The sequence below is a fragment of the Crotalus tigris genome, unplaced genomic scaffold, assembly GCF_016545835.1.
Source record: "Crotalus tigris isolate CLP2741 ecotype Arizona unplaced genomic scaffold, ASM1654583v1 scf7180000024167.7108832, whole genome shotgun sequence".
Taxonomy (NCBI): domain Eukaryota; kingdom Metazoa; phylum Chordata; class Lepidosauria; order Squamata; family Viperidae; genus Crotalus; species Crotalus tigris.
In genome coordinates, this window is record NW_024100417.1 from 1,586,830 (window position 1) to 1,605,405 (window position 18,576).

General features: G+C 39.0%; 1 protein-coding gene across 4 annotated transcripts in view; it reads left to right on the top strand.

Moving 5' to 3' along the window:
- TEAD3 (TEA domain transcription factor 3) overlaps window positions 1-14,721 on the top strand; it is a 123,920-nt gene extending 109,199 nt beyond the window's left edge. For 3 of the 4 annotated variants that reach the window (XM_039323430.1, XM_039323429.1, XM_039323427.1), the window contains 5 exons: window positions 2,850-2,983; window positions 3,569-3,742; window positions 4,235-4,375; window positions 8,386-8,538; window positions 10,491-10,628. In XM_039323430.1, the coding sequence (XP_039179364.1) occupies window positions 2,850-2,983; window positions 3,569-3,742; window positions 4,235-4,375; window positions 8,386-8,538; window positions 10,491-10,604 (716 nt within the window). In that variant the 3' untranslated portion in view covers window positions 10,605-10,628. Of the gene's footprint in view, window positions 1-2,849; window positions 2,984-3,568; window positions 3,743-4,234; window positions 4,376-8,385; window positions 8,539-10,490 lie in introns of all 4 variants that reach the window. The other variant, XM_039323428.1, reaches the window with a different exon arrangement.
- Window positions 14,722-18,576: the final 3,855 nt, after the last annotated feature.

Below are 18,576 nucleotides of genomic sequence, written 5' to 3' on the forward strand. Positions count from 1 at the left end.
GGCTGCTCAACTAAGTTACGTGTTCTCTAAAATAAGTTTTTGCTTGTCCTCAGTTCACTTACCTGTAGCCAAAATAAAAGCAGAATCAGCATGTAAGATGCTATGCTCACAGTGACATTCATAATATACTTACACATATGAAAACAGATTTTTGCACTAAAATCAAATTGATATTGAATGAACATTGAACCAGTAAGTAGGGAAATCACGGAATTATTGCTTTAGGGCCATAGTTACTCTCAGTCTTTGACTAGAATTTTGTTCTGACAACTGGAACAAAAGCTTCCTACTCTGTATGCCTTTATACTACTTTTCTAGGTTGCACTTTGATGCCTTGGTTTGTTCTGTAGATTCTCTTCTGTAAAATGGGATATATGGATTGGTTGAGAGCAGGAAGTGATGCAATTCAATAGAAAACATAATTTATATTATTTAGTACTTACTCAGATATTAGATTCTTAGAACATCCCATGCAGGGAGTACCTCAAGGTTCTTTCTTAGTCCCAGTACTCTTCAACATTTTCATAAATGATCCAGATATTTATTTATTTATTTATTTATTTATGAGACTTATATACCGCTTTAAGTGCAAGCACTCTCTAAGCGGTGTACACCAGTAAGCAATGTATATATATATTTACATTGCCCCCAACAATCTGGGTCCTCATTTTACCTACCCCGGAAGGATGGAAGGCTGAGTCAACCTTGAGCCGGTGAGATTTGAACCGCTGACCTGCTGAACACATTCAGCTAAAGTGGCCTGCAGTACTGCACTCTAACTGCTACGCCACCTCGGCTCAGATATGGAGAGAGAAGGGGAATTCATTAAATTTGCAGATGACACCAAGCTAGGAGGAATAGCTAACACTTTGGTAGATAAACTCAAGTTTCAGAAGGACCTTGACAGATTTGAACACTGGGCCCTATCCAACAAAATGCAATTCAGTGGTGAGAAAAGTAAGGTCCTACACTTAGGCAAGAAAACCCAAATGCCCAGGTATAGAATAGATTATACCTGGCTCAACAATAGTAACTGTGATAGGGATTTAGTATCCCAGTGGACTACAACTTAAGTATGAGCCAGCAGTGTACCGCAGCTGCCAAAAAAGTCAATGCAGTCCTAGGCTGCATCAACAGAGGGATAGTATCAAGATTACGTAAAATGATAGTGCCGTTTTATACTGCACTGGTGAGACCATACTTGGAGTATTGTGTCCAGTTCTGGGTCACCATGATTTAAAAAAAAAAGATGCTGAGACCCTAGAAAGAGTACAAAGAAGAGCAATAAAGATAAGGGATCTGGAGGCTAAATGGTATAATGAACAGTTGAGAGAACTAGGTATCTCTAGTCTAATGAAGAAATGGACTAGGGGTGAACCTGATTCCAGTCTTCCAGTACTTGAAGTGCTGTCACAGAGAAGAGGGGGTTGATCTATTTTCCAAAGGACCTGAGGGCAGGACAAGAAATAACTAGTGGAATATCATTAAAGGAAGATTCAGTCTAGAACTAAGCAGAAATTTCCTGACTGTGAGAACAACTATTCAACAGAAACGCTTGCCTCCAGAAATTGTGGGTATTCCACCACTGGAGGTTTTCAGGAAGAGATTTGTCTGGAATGGTATAAGGTCTCCTGCTCAAGCAAGGGGTTGGACTAGAAGACCTCCAAGGTCCCTTCCAACCTTGTTATGTTGTGTTCCTCCAGGGACTCAGTAAAAGCAGAACACTGTCTTCTTGTATTATTATAGCAGTAAGTGAGAATTTAAATCGTGTTTTATGCAGGGAAGTTATCTAATTCATAGCACTCTTTGTCCTTAAGACAGATTTCTAATCAGCACCTCTATTTTGTTCACGAATAACCTTACCTTAATTTAATTTATTAAATTTGTTATGGCTGTTTACTCTGTTGGATTCTGGTGGCTTATACAATCCATTAACAATAAAAACAATTAACAATTACAGACACAGAAACAGGCAACTTAAACCAAAACAACCAGAACAATAAACTGTACAGATACAACAGAGCTCTCACAAATACATCAGTAAACCCGTTAACCCCAGGCTTGCAATAAAGGCAGGTTTTAAGGACTTTCTGGAACTCCAGGAAAGTGGGGGCCATTCATATCTTTTTGGGGACTGCTGTTCCAGAGGGAAAGGGCAACAAAGAGAAGGCATGCTTCCTCAGGCCCACAAGGTGGCAGCATCTAACAGAGAGAGAATCTTCTCCATAACCTTCCCCAAGAAACTGAATGCTTATTGTCCAGAATGGAAAGATCCAATGATGGCCTCTTCATTGTTTAAGACAGCAGTTCTCAACGTTTGTGTGACGGCGACCCCCGTCACACAAACGTTATGTGCATGCGCGGCGCGGCCCCCCATGTGCAGCGTGTGTGCGCGGCACCGCCCCTGGAGGCGTGCCGCCGCCCCCATGCGCAGCGCGCGTGTGCGGCACAGCCCCCGGAGGGGAGAAAATGGCGGATCGCCGCCTTTGGCGACCCCCGAAAAGTGGTCGATCGACCCCAAATGGGGTCGCGACCCATAGGTTGAGAACCGCTGGTTTAAGAGATAGTGTGTTTCATATTGCTATCTCCTAAGTCCATAGACAGCCCAGAAATGAAAAAAAAATCTCTATTTTTAGAGAATATAATGTAATGCAGTGTAATCGGAATAAAAATGAAGGGAATAGTCTTAAATTGCCTGGAAAGATTGACAAATGAACCAAACTGAACTAATCTGGCCCAGTTGCCTGCTTTTCTCAGTGGTTAAAGATTATTTTTTCCATACTTTTCTCCCGCAACTAAAATTCCGTTGGAAAACATTTTAAGATTGTTGTACCTGCCCTTTCTTCTAGGCTATGAGCCCTTGGCTCCTCTTCCACCTTCTGCCTCAGCTGTGCCAGTCTGGCAGGACCGAACGATTGCCTCTGCCAAGTTGCGGCTCCTTGAGTATTCAGCATTCATGGAAGTACAGCGTGACCCTGAAACGGTAACTCTTAAAAGAAGAAATTCGTCACTCTCATTCATACAGGAGGGAGGAAAGAATGATAGATCTTGCTTCATCCTACAGAATGCAGTGGAGTGTCATTTTTAAGACTAACTGAGGGCTACCTGTTATTCCCATCCCATCCCAATTTCTGTGGTGGCTTTATTGCACAAATGACATAGCACACAAGTTAATTTAGTCCATTGCATCAAGATCCAGAGAATTGAGTTTTCACTTTAGTGGTATCATGAGATTTATATCATAACTTCATGCTTACGTATCGTTGGAGCTTCCGCTTATCTGGCCTTTTTAAAAAGTGATGCCTAGAACTTGAGTTCTGAATTCTCTTTAATGGCTTATGAAATATAAAATGTTACGATAGCGCCTTTTGATCTGCTTTTGCTCAGATGGTAGCAATTGGCAAAACCTCTTGAATCATCCAGGGCAAATTCATCAAGGGTATCCAATTATTATTATTATTATTATTATTATTACTATTATTATTATTACTATTATTGTTGTTGTTGTTTGCAATGTTTCAATCTACATAGTGAACAAAGATGCCATCTGTTCTTTTTCTCATTACAGTATAGCAAACACCTTTTTGTGCATATCGGACAGACGAACCCCTCATACAGTGACCCGCTGCTGGAAGCAGTGGACATACGCCAGATTTATGACAAGTTTCCTGAGAAAAAAGGTGGCCTGAAAGAGCTCTATGAGAGAGGACCCCAGAATTCCTTTTTCCTTGTCAAGTTTTGGGTAAGAACGTCATGCAGGTTGAAGTTAAGCAGCGTCTCTGATTGTTAAGTCTTTCTTTACATGATAATATGGCAGACAATCTTGCTATTCTTCTTAGTCTATTCTTGTAATGTTCTTTCTAGCCTCAAGTCTTCCAGAAAGTTGGACCAATTCCCATAACCACCATCCAGCATTGAATAAGGCTGATATAATTGGGGGTGTAATATACAGTTAGATAGGAGAAGGTACCTTACCAAAATAGTATCAAATAATCTTAATTTGGTGATGGTTTTATTCCTTTTGTAGTTAGGTAGATTCAACATATATATATATATATATATATATATATATATATATATATATATGGGTGAAAGATGCTTGGACCCCATCCACTTTTTCCACTGTCCAACTGATCAACATGCTCTTTTAGTTAGTGTGAATTAGACACCATTCTGAGCCAATAAGTCATTCTAATCCATGTTTAATTTGCATGAACCTCTTGCTCTATTCTAGGCGGATCTGAACAGCACTATACAGGATGGTCCTGGTGCTTTTTATGGTGTAAGCAGTCAATATAGCAGTGCTGAAAACATGACCATCACAGTCTCCACTAAGGTCTGCTCCTTTGGAAAACAAGTCGTCGAAAAGGTGGAGGTGAGTCCTATGCTTTCTCTATGAGGAATGAACAGAAGGAAGATGCCACAGAAAAGTGAACTTCATTATATTTAATGTGAATTTTTTCTCAGGAAAAAAATGCAACATAAGGATAAGGTTGCTTTGTAACTACATATACATACATACATACATACATACATACATACATACACATAATAGTTTTGAAGATACGAGTCTCAGGTATATTCATATTAAAAAACTAAAACACAGATCACTGAGATTAAACATTTATTTAAAAACTTAGCTTTTGTCAGCTTTCGTTTCATTAGCCAAACGCTTGGCGTTACAAAGACCGTAAGAATGTGATTCTCTGACGATGTTTTATATATATATATATATATATATATATATATATATATATATATATATATATATATGTAGGTCTTTGGTTGTTCGGTTTTCTCCCGCGTAAAATTGGAAGTGTCTTGGCGACGTTTCAACGAAGTCCCATTCGTCATCTTCAGGCTGGTGTTTTCAGCTTCGTGATTGCTGCTCAAAGCACGAAGCTGAAAACACCAGCCTGAAGATGACGAATGGGACTTCGTTGAAACGTCACCAAGACACTTCCAATTTTACGCGGGAGAAAACCCGAACAACCAAAGACCTACATACAAACACCCGCGAAAACCTCATATACACATACATACATACATACATACATACACACACACTAATTTCGTTAAAAACATGAATCCTGGGTATAGTCATATTATAAAAACAAACAAACACGAACACCATTTAAAACTAAAAACGTTTAATCTAATGCCAATCTTTCGTCGGCCAACTGCTGACATCATCAGGGCTTAAAACCGGTCGAATGGAGTCTCCTTTATAGTGCTAGTCAATTTATGCACACGGCTCCTGGACCTCGTCATCGGTCCTACTTGATTGGGCTGCGTGTTGGTTATATTCTTGATGTTGATTGATGCTGCCGCTCCGTTACTTGCTCTGCTTCCTCCACTCTGCTTCTTCGTGTGTGTGTTGTTATCTATCTCCTTGCTACAGGCTCCTGAGTTGGGCATACTCCTCCCCCCCCCTTTTTGGCCGTTCATTTCCTCCGTGTTTTCCCAGTTACTCCTTCTCGCTCCATTGGGCCGTGCACTGGGTATTCTCCTCTCATCTTTCCCCCCCCCCGCTATCCTTCCCATATATTCATGGCCATGTCCTACGCATACATCACCTCCTATGGTCTCCACCCCCTCTTTCTCGTCTCCGATGCTCATTACGTTCACGTCGCCCCGATCATCGTGTTGTAGTCTCCGTTTCGATCCGTTGCCTTCGTCTAATGTGGCTCGTACGCATTCACTCTTCACAGGGGTATTGTTGCATTGTGTGTTTGAGTCTACGCCCCTCTTTCTCGTGGCCCTATGCTTGCATATAGGGGTGGTTGGTGGGGTGGCCATTCGTTCCTTTCCCCCTTTTTTATGTTCATTATAAATCTGTTGTTGTGATCCTTGTATTGTCTATGGTGTTCTGAGTTGTCCTCTTCTTTCAATCGCGATCAAGTTTTTATTGTGGGGCTGTCAATACACTGTCCAATTGGTTCCACTCCACTGTTTTTATGTTTTGTTGTTACTGCACGTGCATGAATATCTTTGATGTCATTCGTTGGGCAGCCTGGAATCTCTGATGTGAGGGCTTTTTGCCAGTGTGTTCTGGCCTTTGTTCTTTCATTGGGGGGTGTTGTTATTCCTCTTGGGTGTCTTAAGGGATCTGGGGGACCTCCTGCTGTATTGGATTTTATTCTTCTGTTTAACAGCTCTCTTGCTCTTTTGGAACGTGTGCATACCTCCTGGGAAGGGGCTTCTGTTGGTTGTTTATTGGCAACCACTGTCTGATTGTCTGTGGGTTGTTTCCCCTATGGTCCTGTTTCCTTGGTCTTGTGGCAAATAGTTGGATCGTCTTTGATGGGATGCATGATTTTGTTTATCCCATGCTCTCAGTGCCTGGTGTGTTGGGCAGAGTTCTATGTGCCGGTTGATCAAATTTTTGTCGGAGAGCCAAGCCTCTTTAAGCAGGCGGCCTCCTTTGGTGGTGTCACTGGATAGGGTATGCACATCATTAAAGTCGAACTGGTGGCCAAGATCAGCTATATGCGTCCACACTTGTGAGTGCTGTTCACACCTTTTGATGGCCAGTTTGTGTTCATGTATCCGGGTTTTCAATCTCTTGGAGGTCTCCCCAATATAATTGTTAGGACAGTCTTTGCAGTTGATCTTATACACCACCGCGGATTTTTCTGCATTGGGGAGCGGGTCCTTGGGGTGCATCATCTTAGAGCACAGTGTCTGGTTCAGTTTATGGCCTACTTTTATGTTATGGGGGGCTAGTAGCCTACCTGTTGCTTCGGACACATTGTTGATGTAAGGGAGGGAAACGCATGTCATCTGTAGTGGTGTCTTGTTAATCTGCAAATTCTCCCGGAGTTTGGGTGATGCGCCATGGCGTTTGATAAACCTCACTGGATATCCGTTGTGTTTGCAGATACGGAAAAGGTGGTTTCTTTCCTATGTTTTTGCTTCGGCCATGCTGCAATGAGAGTTCATCTGTTTGAATAATGTTCTGATGCAGCTTACTTTATGGGCCACCAAATGATTACTCTTGTAGTGGAGGATTCTATCGGTGTGAGTTGGTTTTCGGTATACCCTTGTATGCAGAGTTCCATCTGGTTGGCAGTTGACTAGCACATCCAGGAAATCTAACGAGCCCTGATTCTCCACCTCTGCTGTAAACTTGATGTCTGGGTATACCAAGTTTAGTGTGTCCATAAAGTTTATTATTTGGCATCTTTTGATAACCACGAACGTATCATCCACGTAGCGGACCCAAAATTTGGGTTGGTATTTAGTCATTGCTGTAAGTTCTAACCGTTGGAGAACTGCTTCCGCTATTATGCTTGAGATAGGGGATCCCATGGGTGTCCCTTTAACTTGCTCAAACATGGTCCCTTGAAAGGTGAAGTAGGTTTTCGGAGCGCACTATATAGATAAAGCGTTGACGCTACTTAAAGATGAGACAGCATATAAGTCATTAGCAAAGATCCCATGACCGCACTCAAAAATCATATTAATAAGTTGCTTAACAGCTTCAAACGTGGCAAAAAGATAGATGATGGCACCTTGAGGAGGATACGCCCAAGTGACTCAGTGATGGCTAGGTTTTATGGACTACCCAAGATCCATAAGGAAGGTGTCCCCCTCCGCCCTATTGTCTCATTCAGAGGCACTCCAAACTCGGAACTGGCAGGATGGCTGAGTAACCGGATCAACCATTTTGTTAGTAACAGCGAAATTACCATAAAATCGGCAGAGGAGTTTCTGGAAAGGATTAAAACCCTAAGAGTGGAAGAGGATGAGATGATGGTGTCTTTTGATGTCACCTCACTCTTCACCTCCATTCCACAAGACCTGGCGGTCACAGTCTTAAGAGACCACCTGAATGAAGGGGACAGGGAACAACACCAGGACTCCCTACAAACCAAGGATTTGGTGAAATTAATAGAGGCGTGTTTGGTAGTCTCAGCATCTATGCAGAAGCCAGTCTCTGGTTGAAATTCAAAAGTCGCGCAGAACAGCTGATAGGCGCGACAAGGCTTACGTGCTAAACAGCTGATAGGCGCGACTTTTGAATACACACACACACAGTATATATATATATATATACACACACAGAGAGAGTATATATATATATACACACATATTATATATATATATATATATATATATATATATATATATATATATATATATACACACACACTATTTTATATATATATATGTATGCACACACACTATATATATATATATGCAGGTTATTTGAGCTGCAGCCTAGTTCATTATTTCAATACACTCTAGTTCTTGGAATGTTTCGCCATCCTCTTTTTCTCCATTTGATTCTTTTTTCCATTCTGAGTAGGTATAGGTATTCTGCAGATTAAGCATTGGTAACTTTACACGAGTACAACCTGATCTCTGTCTGTGTTTCTGCAGACTGAATTTGCTCGGATGGAGAATGGAAGATGTGTGTATCGAATCCATCGGTCTCCTATGTGCGAGTATATGATCAACTTCATCCATAAACTGAAACATCTTCCAGAAAAATACATGATGAATAGTGTCCTGGAGAATTTCACCATCCTACAGGTAAAGAAATTCTTTCTTCTATTATGATTCCTATCAGGTTTCCTCGAAAATAAGACCGGGTCTTGTATTAATTTTTGCTCGAAAAGATGCATTATTTTCTGATTAAGGGTTATATACGGGGAAATACGGTACTAAATGCATCCATCTGGCTAACAATCTTAAATGGGGCTTATTTTTGGGGTGCGGCTTATATTATGAGTTTCCTGAAAAATCATGCTAGGGCTTATTTTCCTGTTGGGTCTTACTTTCAGGGAAATATGGTAGCTGGCTCCGTCATTTCTCACGGATGCTCAGTAAAGCCCTTAATCATTTCAGTGTTACTGCTGCCTAGATGCTAAAACTAATCTTTATAAAAGGATGAAAAGCAAATCAAGATTAATTAAATTCTCTAGGGAATCAAAGTGCTTTGTTCTTGGCTTACAAGAAGTCCTTGACTTATAACTGCTAGCTTAGAATCAGTTGAATGGACCTCCCCATGGCTACTAATGACCCAGTTCCGAAGTTCCAATGGCTGTTTCCCCTGGTCACATGACCACATTTCAGTTGCTGAGCAACCAGCCCACATTTACAGTCATTTGCAGTATCCAATGGTCATATGACCTCAAGTTTACTATGTTTTTGCTGAAAACTGTTGTTTACTTCCAGTTTTCAGCAAAAATACTCTATAGCAGGCATGTCAAACTCGCAATGTCATGTGACATCACACGACGTATCACGGCTTTCCCCCCATTGCCGGCAATGGGGTGGGTGCAGTTTCACTGTGATGCATCTGGCCCGTGGGCCGGCAGTTTGAGATGCCTGCTCTATTGCATACAATGGGTTCGCATAATGGTCATGGCATTCACTATACAACCACCATGATTGCTTAACAGCTACCACAAAAAAGATTTAAAATCAGGTTAGTCATGTGGGTGACCCATTTTATGACTGTCGCAACTTATGACTGTAACAGGCAAGCTCTATTACATTATAAGTCAAGGACTACCAGTATAAATAATAGTTTCATTCCTTTCCGCTCAGATTTTTCTTCTTTTAGTGCTCATTTATTTTTTTGTTTCAAAAGGGTGGCTTAATGATTGGCAAATTACATAATTACTTCTCAGGACTACGTAGCCATTGAGATTCAGAACATGATGGAGTAGTCCCATGACTTCCTCACATGCTCTGAAACTCCTTTCCCTGTTCGGAACAGGATGTTATGAATTTATTGGTAACAAGTTCTTTTAGGGTTTTTTTTCCTGGATTTGTGCTCATTTAAAGTGCAGGTGTGCATCTGTTATGTAATAACTAATCTAATGAAAGTCATTAGCTCTACAACTCTTATAAATATTTATGGTTTCTTAGAAACACACATGATTGTTCTGTAAATTACTTCTCATCCATCCATACTTTTTTTTTTTTACTGATTTTCAAAATCAGCAAAAAAAAAATCAGTCTCTGCCTGTGATCTTACAATCTAAAAACTTCATTCAAAAGAGAAAAAGACAGGCAGGAAAAAGGAGAAAAAAAAAAATAAACTCAGGCAACAATTCCTAATAGCTGCTCATACACAGTCCCAAATGGATACAGTTCAGGAAATTGACTAGTTAGTAGGGATAATTATGGTTCCACTATAGTATCTTTTTACTGCTTTTCCCTATACATTAAACCTTAAGCGGTTCACAAAAAAACATGAAACCCAAATAAAAGTTTCTGTCTTCACAATATGGCATTGTATGGACATGAGGTCCTGTAAATAAGAAATAAGTGAGTGGTAAAATTGGGAGAAATGTCATCCTAAATGCCATCATTTAAACTAATTTATCTAACTTGATCTAGAGGAAATCCTGCATAAATTTCACTGGTCATTTTTTATACAAAATATGTTACCCTTTGTCTGGATGTTTAACTCGACTTTTTCATTCAGTTTGACTTTGTCTGATCCCCCTGTATGTGTTTCTTTTTTTATCTAGGTTGTTACAAACAGAGATACCCAGGAAACATTACTTTGCATAGCGTTTGTTTTCGAGGTATCAACCAGTGAGCATGGAGCTCAGCATCATGTGTACAAGTTGGTCAAAGACTAAAGCCCCCTCTGGGTTGACTGGACAATTTAAAGAAGATGGAGGAAAGAGAAGTCTTGTCAGAGAACCCACCTCTATAGGATGCCTTGACATACATCCTTTGAAAATGAACAAAGAAAAAAAATGCCAAAAAAGTGACTTTTACAATCACAGATGTTTTCTACTTAGGAACGTTTTAAACAAACAAACAGACAAAAAAGCATTACAAGAAAACATAAAGTGAAAGGAGAATCATATCTGGAGGCAGCAGGAAGAACTGATCTTGGGGACTAGGTCATCAGTATTTCAGGAGATGTTGTTGCCAAGATCTGGTACCTCTTGATGCCTTCCCAGCAACAGAAGCTAACAGCATCTGGTGAAACGAGACTCTTGTTAATATCCAAATGTGCCTGTGTTTTCCATGCCAAATTCCAGATTCTATCCTAGTGGCCTTGATCTGCTGAGAACAATTAACATAGGCAGGCTGAAGATGCTTGTTCTAAGAAAAAAGGTTGGGAAATCTGATGCTGCCTTTTAACCAATCTAGTGACTGAGGAAGATGACAAATCTTTTTTTTTTTTAAAGAATCTCTTGAGTAAGTCTGTGTGCAGTGCCAACATAGGGCGTTGGGGCAACATGGGGAATTGTTGGTTAATTATAAGGAAATAACTTTATTCCCTCAATATCCTGGGCATTTTAAATGTAGGATTACTGCATCGTCCCACCTCCCCACCCAAGCTGAGAAGCTGGTGGAAGGCTTCTGCTGATGATTATGACAAAAAGTGTGGCAATTTTGTCCCAGAGGCTTGAATAGAAGACATGAGTAATAGTTGTATAAGATTGGGGGAGGGGAAGAAGGCAAGGGGATGAATGTGCAAGAAAGAGAGAGACTGATTGACTGAGTGACTGACTTGGAAAAAAAAGAATGAGAACCCCAGCAAGCAAAAGAAGGTCTTAATAGTATTTGTGGGATATTATGAGTTAAAGTATATATGAGAAGAAGGAGGGCACTGGGAGGAAAGCAGATGAGGTAAACATGAAATTAACAGTCTGACTAGGGGGATTGTGAAATAACTGTCTAAGGCAGTGTCTTTCAATCTTTACAACTTTAAGATTTTGTGGACAGCTGGCTGGGGAAATCTGGAAGTTGAAGTCCACACGTCTTAAAGTTGCCAAGGTTGAGAAACATTGGTATAATGGTCTAGGGAAATACTTGGGCTGGCTAAGGCTGAGTAACTTGGACATATTTCATACGTCTTTGGGAATGTAATAATTCTCATAAGAAGCTATTTCTTTTTTCTCTTTTGTTTTTACATTTGCCTTGCCAAAAACATTATGGGAAAAGCATAGACCAAAGTTCTTGCTGCCTAAGCATTATTCTGGTGAGATATTAATTTTTCTTCTGCTTTTGTGCTAGTCTCAGAAAAAAGAGCAGAATCTAACTATCCAGGTACATTTTTCCCTCTGTATTATATATCTTTCCCCTAGCAAATCCTTGCAGGGTTTGCTAGTATCAAAATAATTAAGGAGCTACTGAAAGATGAAATGCAGTCCCACATCACTTGAAGGCTGTATTGTTTCTTGCTGAAAATGCTGACATTTAAGTATAAACACAGGCCTCTGATTTTTAACGTAGAGTCTAACATGGTTGCCTTCTAATTTAGATTGGTGCTTCTACGATACAAATTCTGTTACAGAAATAGTGTCAAGATCATCATGCATGGCATCTCCTGGACTGAGGCCCATAACTTTCAACTATACCCTATCTAATTATTAGCACGTAGTTTTGAGTAATAGAGGATTTAACAGAATTTATGATTTTTGCCTGTCCCTACCATTGAGTCTCTGTCACTAAGTTTTTCCTATTTTGTCCTACGGGTTTTTTTACTTAAACTTAAAGCACCTCTTCTTGTCCAATTCCTTCTGATCAATCCAGTAAGACTAACCTCTTAGACCATTGATCTTTCCCAAAGCTAGTAGAATTCTGATGGAGGAACTCCCAAGCAGGTACTTGGGAAAGGGGCACACTACAAGGCACGGATGTGATTGTTGGAAAAGGGAGCACAGGGGGTTACCCCTTTCTAGAACGATTTGGAATGCACAGGTCAAAGCCTGCCACTATTACATTTTCATGCTTGGGTATTTGTCCCACTTTAAATGGAGGGTATTTTTTTTTAAGGTGCTGTAAGAAGACATTTCATCACAATGAAATGTTTTTCCCCATAGTGTTATTAGCATGTACAGAGGAGGGGAGCCCCAAAGAGACTGTGAAAAGTAGATGGGAAGTTTCAGAATAAAAAATATGTTAAAACAGATGAGTTGTGAATTTAGTTCATGGCACTGGGTCATAATATTCAGGTTAAACGTCTGCCTTAACATTGGTTATTCCTCTTTTTCAAGGGGTTTTGTGCTTGGGGGGGTGTCGTTTTTGCCACTGTCTGTCTGTCTGTCTCTGTCTGAGAGGGTAGATAGTAAATTGTTTTCATAAAATCATGATCTCTCTTTCATAACTGACGTGGGCCTCATTTTCACTATTGGCCTGTATGACCACTACATTATTGACATAGTACCGTTTTCACTTCCTGAATGGTCAGCTTTTGCTGGAAGGACCAGGTACAAAGCCACTGGCTAATTCAGAGTTTGATCAGTAGAGTAAGAATGTTCCTAAGAGCCTTTGGACTGTTGTTTGAATGACACATGCAACTTCAAGGTGGCAACATAAGAAAAACTGACAGAGTCGTTTCCCAACCCTTTGAAGGATGTTTTAAATTCAAGTAAGATTGTGTGGGGGGGGTGTTCCCCTATGAATTGATTGTAATTGATTCCACCCAAGAACTTCTGGATAACTCCATTGCAATGTTAGAACAAACACTCCTTTCTGTATTGAGTTCCCAAGGTGGTCAGAGTAATGGAATGGTACACAGAAATGGACTTTGTAGAGAACCAAGTCACAATTTGCTCAGAACTGTGCCTTATTTTGCAACGTGTTGTGTTCTGGAGAGATGAGCAACATGTGCTGAAAATTCTATCAAGCAATGCCAAGTGGAAATCATGCTTCTGCTTTCTTCCTCGTCTCATGTTAATCCTGCTCCACTGTCCTTGGTAAATTGAATGTTCCAAGCATAACCTCTTGTGTTGTTTGGGCAAACTGGTCACTGTGATGCCCAACCTTGGGTCCTAAACGTTATTCTTAGGAAGAATTGACTGGACAATAAATGCCAGCTTTGACATTCAGGTACGTTTTGAGATTCCTCAAGCATTTGGGGAGAGGTACAGCATCCTTGGTATCAAATAATAGCTATTACAGCTAATATGGGAGAAGGTAAAATCAATAGTGCCTGGGATGTTGAATTCCTTTTTGTTTCAGCCATCAGCACCTATAAGGACAGGAGTGCTGGCTGATTTATAAAATATGTAGCATTTTTCATTCCTAAATGAAAAATTCTAGGAATTAAGATTTAAACTTTCCCTATTCTCATTACTCATGTATAATGAAATAATCTTCTGTTGAAAAAGATGTGGGGAGAACAACAAAGGCCTTTACGTAAATGCAGGTTCTTGTATTACATTGACAATCATCAGCTAAAGCCTTTCAAATAGGCCTCCTCTTAAACCGGACTGTTACATTTCTCATCCTTTTTAGCCCTCCCATGCCATGTTATTATATTTTCTATCCCCAGCTTTCCTCTTCAGATTCCCCTCCAGCCTTGGCCTCAACTTTCAGGTAGATTACAAGTGCCTATTTGGTGTCCCCAGATAGTGATAGCAAGCTAAGGAAAGAATGTCAAGAACGCTTCATGAATGTTTCTTGGATATACCACAAATCTTAACAGCCGACTCTCCCCCACATCCCATGTATTTATGAATTTCACATGAAGTACTGTTTTATTTTTTTAAAGACTTTGTAAAACCTACCAGGATTATGGTAACCTTTTTTCTAGAGCTCTGTCAGTCCACAATGTAAAACCATTTTTATGTATTATATTTTGTGTATTTTTTTTAATCCAGTTGTGATGGGTTGTATCATATATTATTGTGTTTACTGTATGTCCATCTTCAACTAGATGAGACAGTGGAGCTTCTAGAAAGCTATGGTCTGCTGAAAACTATTAAACTTATTGTTCATGGGTTGGCTCAAAAATCTTTTTGCATTTGTATTTTTGTTTTCTTGTTTGTTCATAGCATATTTTCAAGAAGCAGCTTTAGTCTGATTCTTAATTTGATCCACATTTAGCCATAAAAGAATTTAACTGTGTTTTATATGTTCCGTTGATTTCAATGGGTTTGCTTTTATATATTAGTAAGTCTCGAGTTACTATTTTATCCATAATGTTCTATCAGGCACATTCTTTAAAATTCTGTGTGTATCCCATATAGGCTTCATTTTGCTGCACAAGGGGGGAGGGGAATTGCACTGCATTCAGAATTCAGTTCTTGTAAATACTTACTTGTAACAAAAACGTATATGATAACTTGTGTGAAGAGATTATTGCTACAATATTCAAGTGAAGTTTTCATTTTCTTGGCATAGAGTTGTTTAACTCCATTTGGAAGCAGCTCAAATATTCTTTCCTCTTTCTAGCATCAGACTGTGACAAAATTGTGAAGTTTGCTGCAAAAGCAAAATACTGGCTGACAAGCATCTAATTGTTTTATGTCCTTCCTATCCCCAGATTCTCAAACCAAATGCAATTTACATTATTAAAGTTTCTGAGTCTTGTTTTATTAATATGGCAATTACTGAATACATGTTCTTTATTTTAAATATTAACAGACAAGAAGAAGAAGCAGAGCATGGAAGAGCACGCATAATACTGAACCTTTTTATGAATTTTTGATTTATATTTCATAAGAGTAGCTACACTGATCTGTTACAGCAAAACTAACAGAATATTTTAACATTTTAAGTTTTCATAATGAATGTGTTAATTATGGCATCACTTCATCAGTTGCAAGAAATTTCACACATATATACATGCATAGATACATACACATACACTTGTATATGAGGGAGTTATCAGCTGTAGAAGAATAAAGTAATTGTATTAAAGCCAACAGTGAATCCGGTTCGGGCCCAATCAAAAAATATTGTGCTAATCCATAAACTACTTCAATAATTACACGCTGAAGATCCCATCTCAAATTGATGTATATCAAAATAGTCACATAGTATCACCATTGCATATGGGAATACTTGCCTTTTTTAGTGTGGTCATTTCTGATCTCAGACTTTATCCTTCTGTTGCTTTTCACACTGTATGTAGCATGCAGAAGATAAGCTAGTAAATGAGCCTGTAAAAGTCTATGGAGGTCCTCAATCATGGTCATGGTTGTCCCAAAGGTGGTTTTCCAAAAGACAATTGGACTTTCTTGGGGTTTTTTTCCTTGAAAACATTTTGCTTCTCATCCAAAAAGCTTCTTCAGTTCATTTGTTCGGTCCAGTTGTCTTTTGGAAAAGCACTTTTGGGAGAGCGCATAAAAATGTATGCCATAATTCAAGTTCTGTATGACACTTTTTTTTTTGTTTCAAATTGTAGCTTTTTGCCAATCTGATTGCAAAAGGACAATGCATATAGCCATGCTGCAGTCCTTCCTTCAAATTCACTTCCCCCCCCCAAAAGGTAACGCACTGTGTAAATTATGGTGTAAAATAAATGCATATATTTCTGCACTATGTATTCAAAGTTGATAAACCCATAAGAATGACTGCATTCAAATGCTCTTTCACAGTTCATTCTGCTCATGGCATCTGCAACTTAATTGTTTCATGGTCTAATAATTTAACCTTGTGAATTCACAAATCATCAGAAAAGCTATCTAATAAAATTGTATAGCAGGTTATTCCCCTACTGTGATATATGCCATCTTTTGCAAGCAATACCCCTCTGAATTCTGCCTAAGACAAATGAGAAAAACTACCCAAAAGCAGTGCTTTTTTTGTTAAAAAAAAAAAAAAGGTGCTGGAACTCACACATATCATACAACCCGCCTTGCCTACCCTACAAGGTTCCATCCAAAAAAGATGCCAGAACTCCGTTCTGGGCATTCTATAACAAAAAAAGCCCTGCCCAAAAGAATTAATGAAGGTCAAGGACTTAAAACAAGGACAAAATAACATCAGTGCACTTCAGTCTTCTGAGACAATCTATTGTAGATCTCAGTAAAAGGGTTATGGAACAGCCATACTTTAACAGCACCAGGGAATGAGAGTTGGACACATCAGCAATACATCGAAAGGTTTCTCAAAGGTCTCAACAAACAAGAAGGGCTTTTCACATATTGCAATTAATAGGAACATAATTGTAATCTATCTCACAAATAACCTGCATTTCCACTACCATCCTATCTTCACCTCTCTTCCCCTTTCCCCCCCATCCAAGTTTAAATCCTACATCATTCCAACTATTCTACAGTATGATGCGTATGATGAATCTTAAATTTAACCTATCAAGACCAAGGGAGTTGTGCTTGACAGAAGAGCACAGTGACCAGGGTATAAATATATTTTTAAAAAGAATAAGCAGATGGATTTGTGTACCTTTGTGGAATATTTACTGAAGATGGGGAAATTAATGGAGAGCTTTAAGGCTTGTGCTGTGCTAGTAGGAAGGTGCGGGTAGTGTGCTGTTTGTTGTCACAAATGAATACTTATCAAAGAAAACTAAAACAGCTGTATATAAGAACATGTTATATGGAAGTGACTTTTGGATAATTCAGGAAAATTATAAAAGTAACTTGAAGGTACACTAAGCCAGCTTGGTGTAGAGGTTAAAGGGTCAGGGTAGAAACCAGGAGGCTAGCATTCTAAACCCACTTTAGGCATGAAACTAACTATGTGACCTTGGGCCAGTCATTCTTTCTTAGCCCTAGGAAGTAGACAATGGCAAACCACTTCCAATATCTTGCCAGGAAAACTGCACTGACATGTCCAGAATCGGAGTTAAGATGTTTTAAAAGAATAAGCTGCCCCTCTTAAAAAAAGCATGTGTGGTTAAAAGAATAAAAATCAGGGTCAGGAATGAATAGGTACTGAATGAGTGTGAATTGAATACAAAGAGATTGACCAGCAAGAAAGTGGGGCTTTGAAGTATCTTGGTCATACAGAGAGAATGTATTTGAATTGCCAAATAAATCTATGAAGGAAGGATGAATAGGTTGAGAGGGAGAAGAAACTGAGAAAGATGTTATTAGAGGGAACTGATGAGGTCCTCAAATGAGGAAGAAAAATGGTTAAGCAGCAAAAGGCAATACAGTAGATAAATCTGTTAAGTACACAGTGGAAGCAAGGATGTTTTGCGAAATTGAAAGATATGAAGAGATGGAGTGAACTTCTCCATTCTCTTAGATTTATAGAAATTAAACAAAGACTCCCCCCCTTTTTTTTTGCTCACAATTTATTACTCTTTGAATTTTGCATAATGTTACTTATTCTGAAAGAAAAGAGCATCAAAAGTATGTACATGTGAAGCTCAAAAATCAATTATACTGATTTCCATACAAAATTTCAATATACTTTATAAGAAGAAAATGCACGTTCTCAGAAACTAGAATAATTGTGTTGTGGAATGCATTCCTTGGTAAATGTGCATTATTTTTCAAAGTACAAATGTCTTGCAAAAAATTAAGATTTACTATGTTACATATTAGACACATTAGCTATAAAACATATTAAAAGTAACAAGCACCAATGTTAAATAAACTAAAACAAGTTAAAAGAATCAGTCATAATGTCTATGGAGTTTCTCAGTCATCCAGGTCATGGTTGTCCCAAAGGTGCTTTTTCAAGAAGCAACTGGACTTTGTTTTTCTTTGAAGACGTTTCGCTTCTCATCCAAGAAGCTTCTTCAGCTCAAAGAAAAACAATCCAGTTGCCTCTTGAAAAATCATCTTTGGGACAATCAGTCATAATATAATGAATACCAGTCTATGCCAGTACAAAATGCATTGCATTCCATTTTATTTTCAATAAATCTTCATTACAGTTGGCTACAAGCTC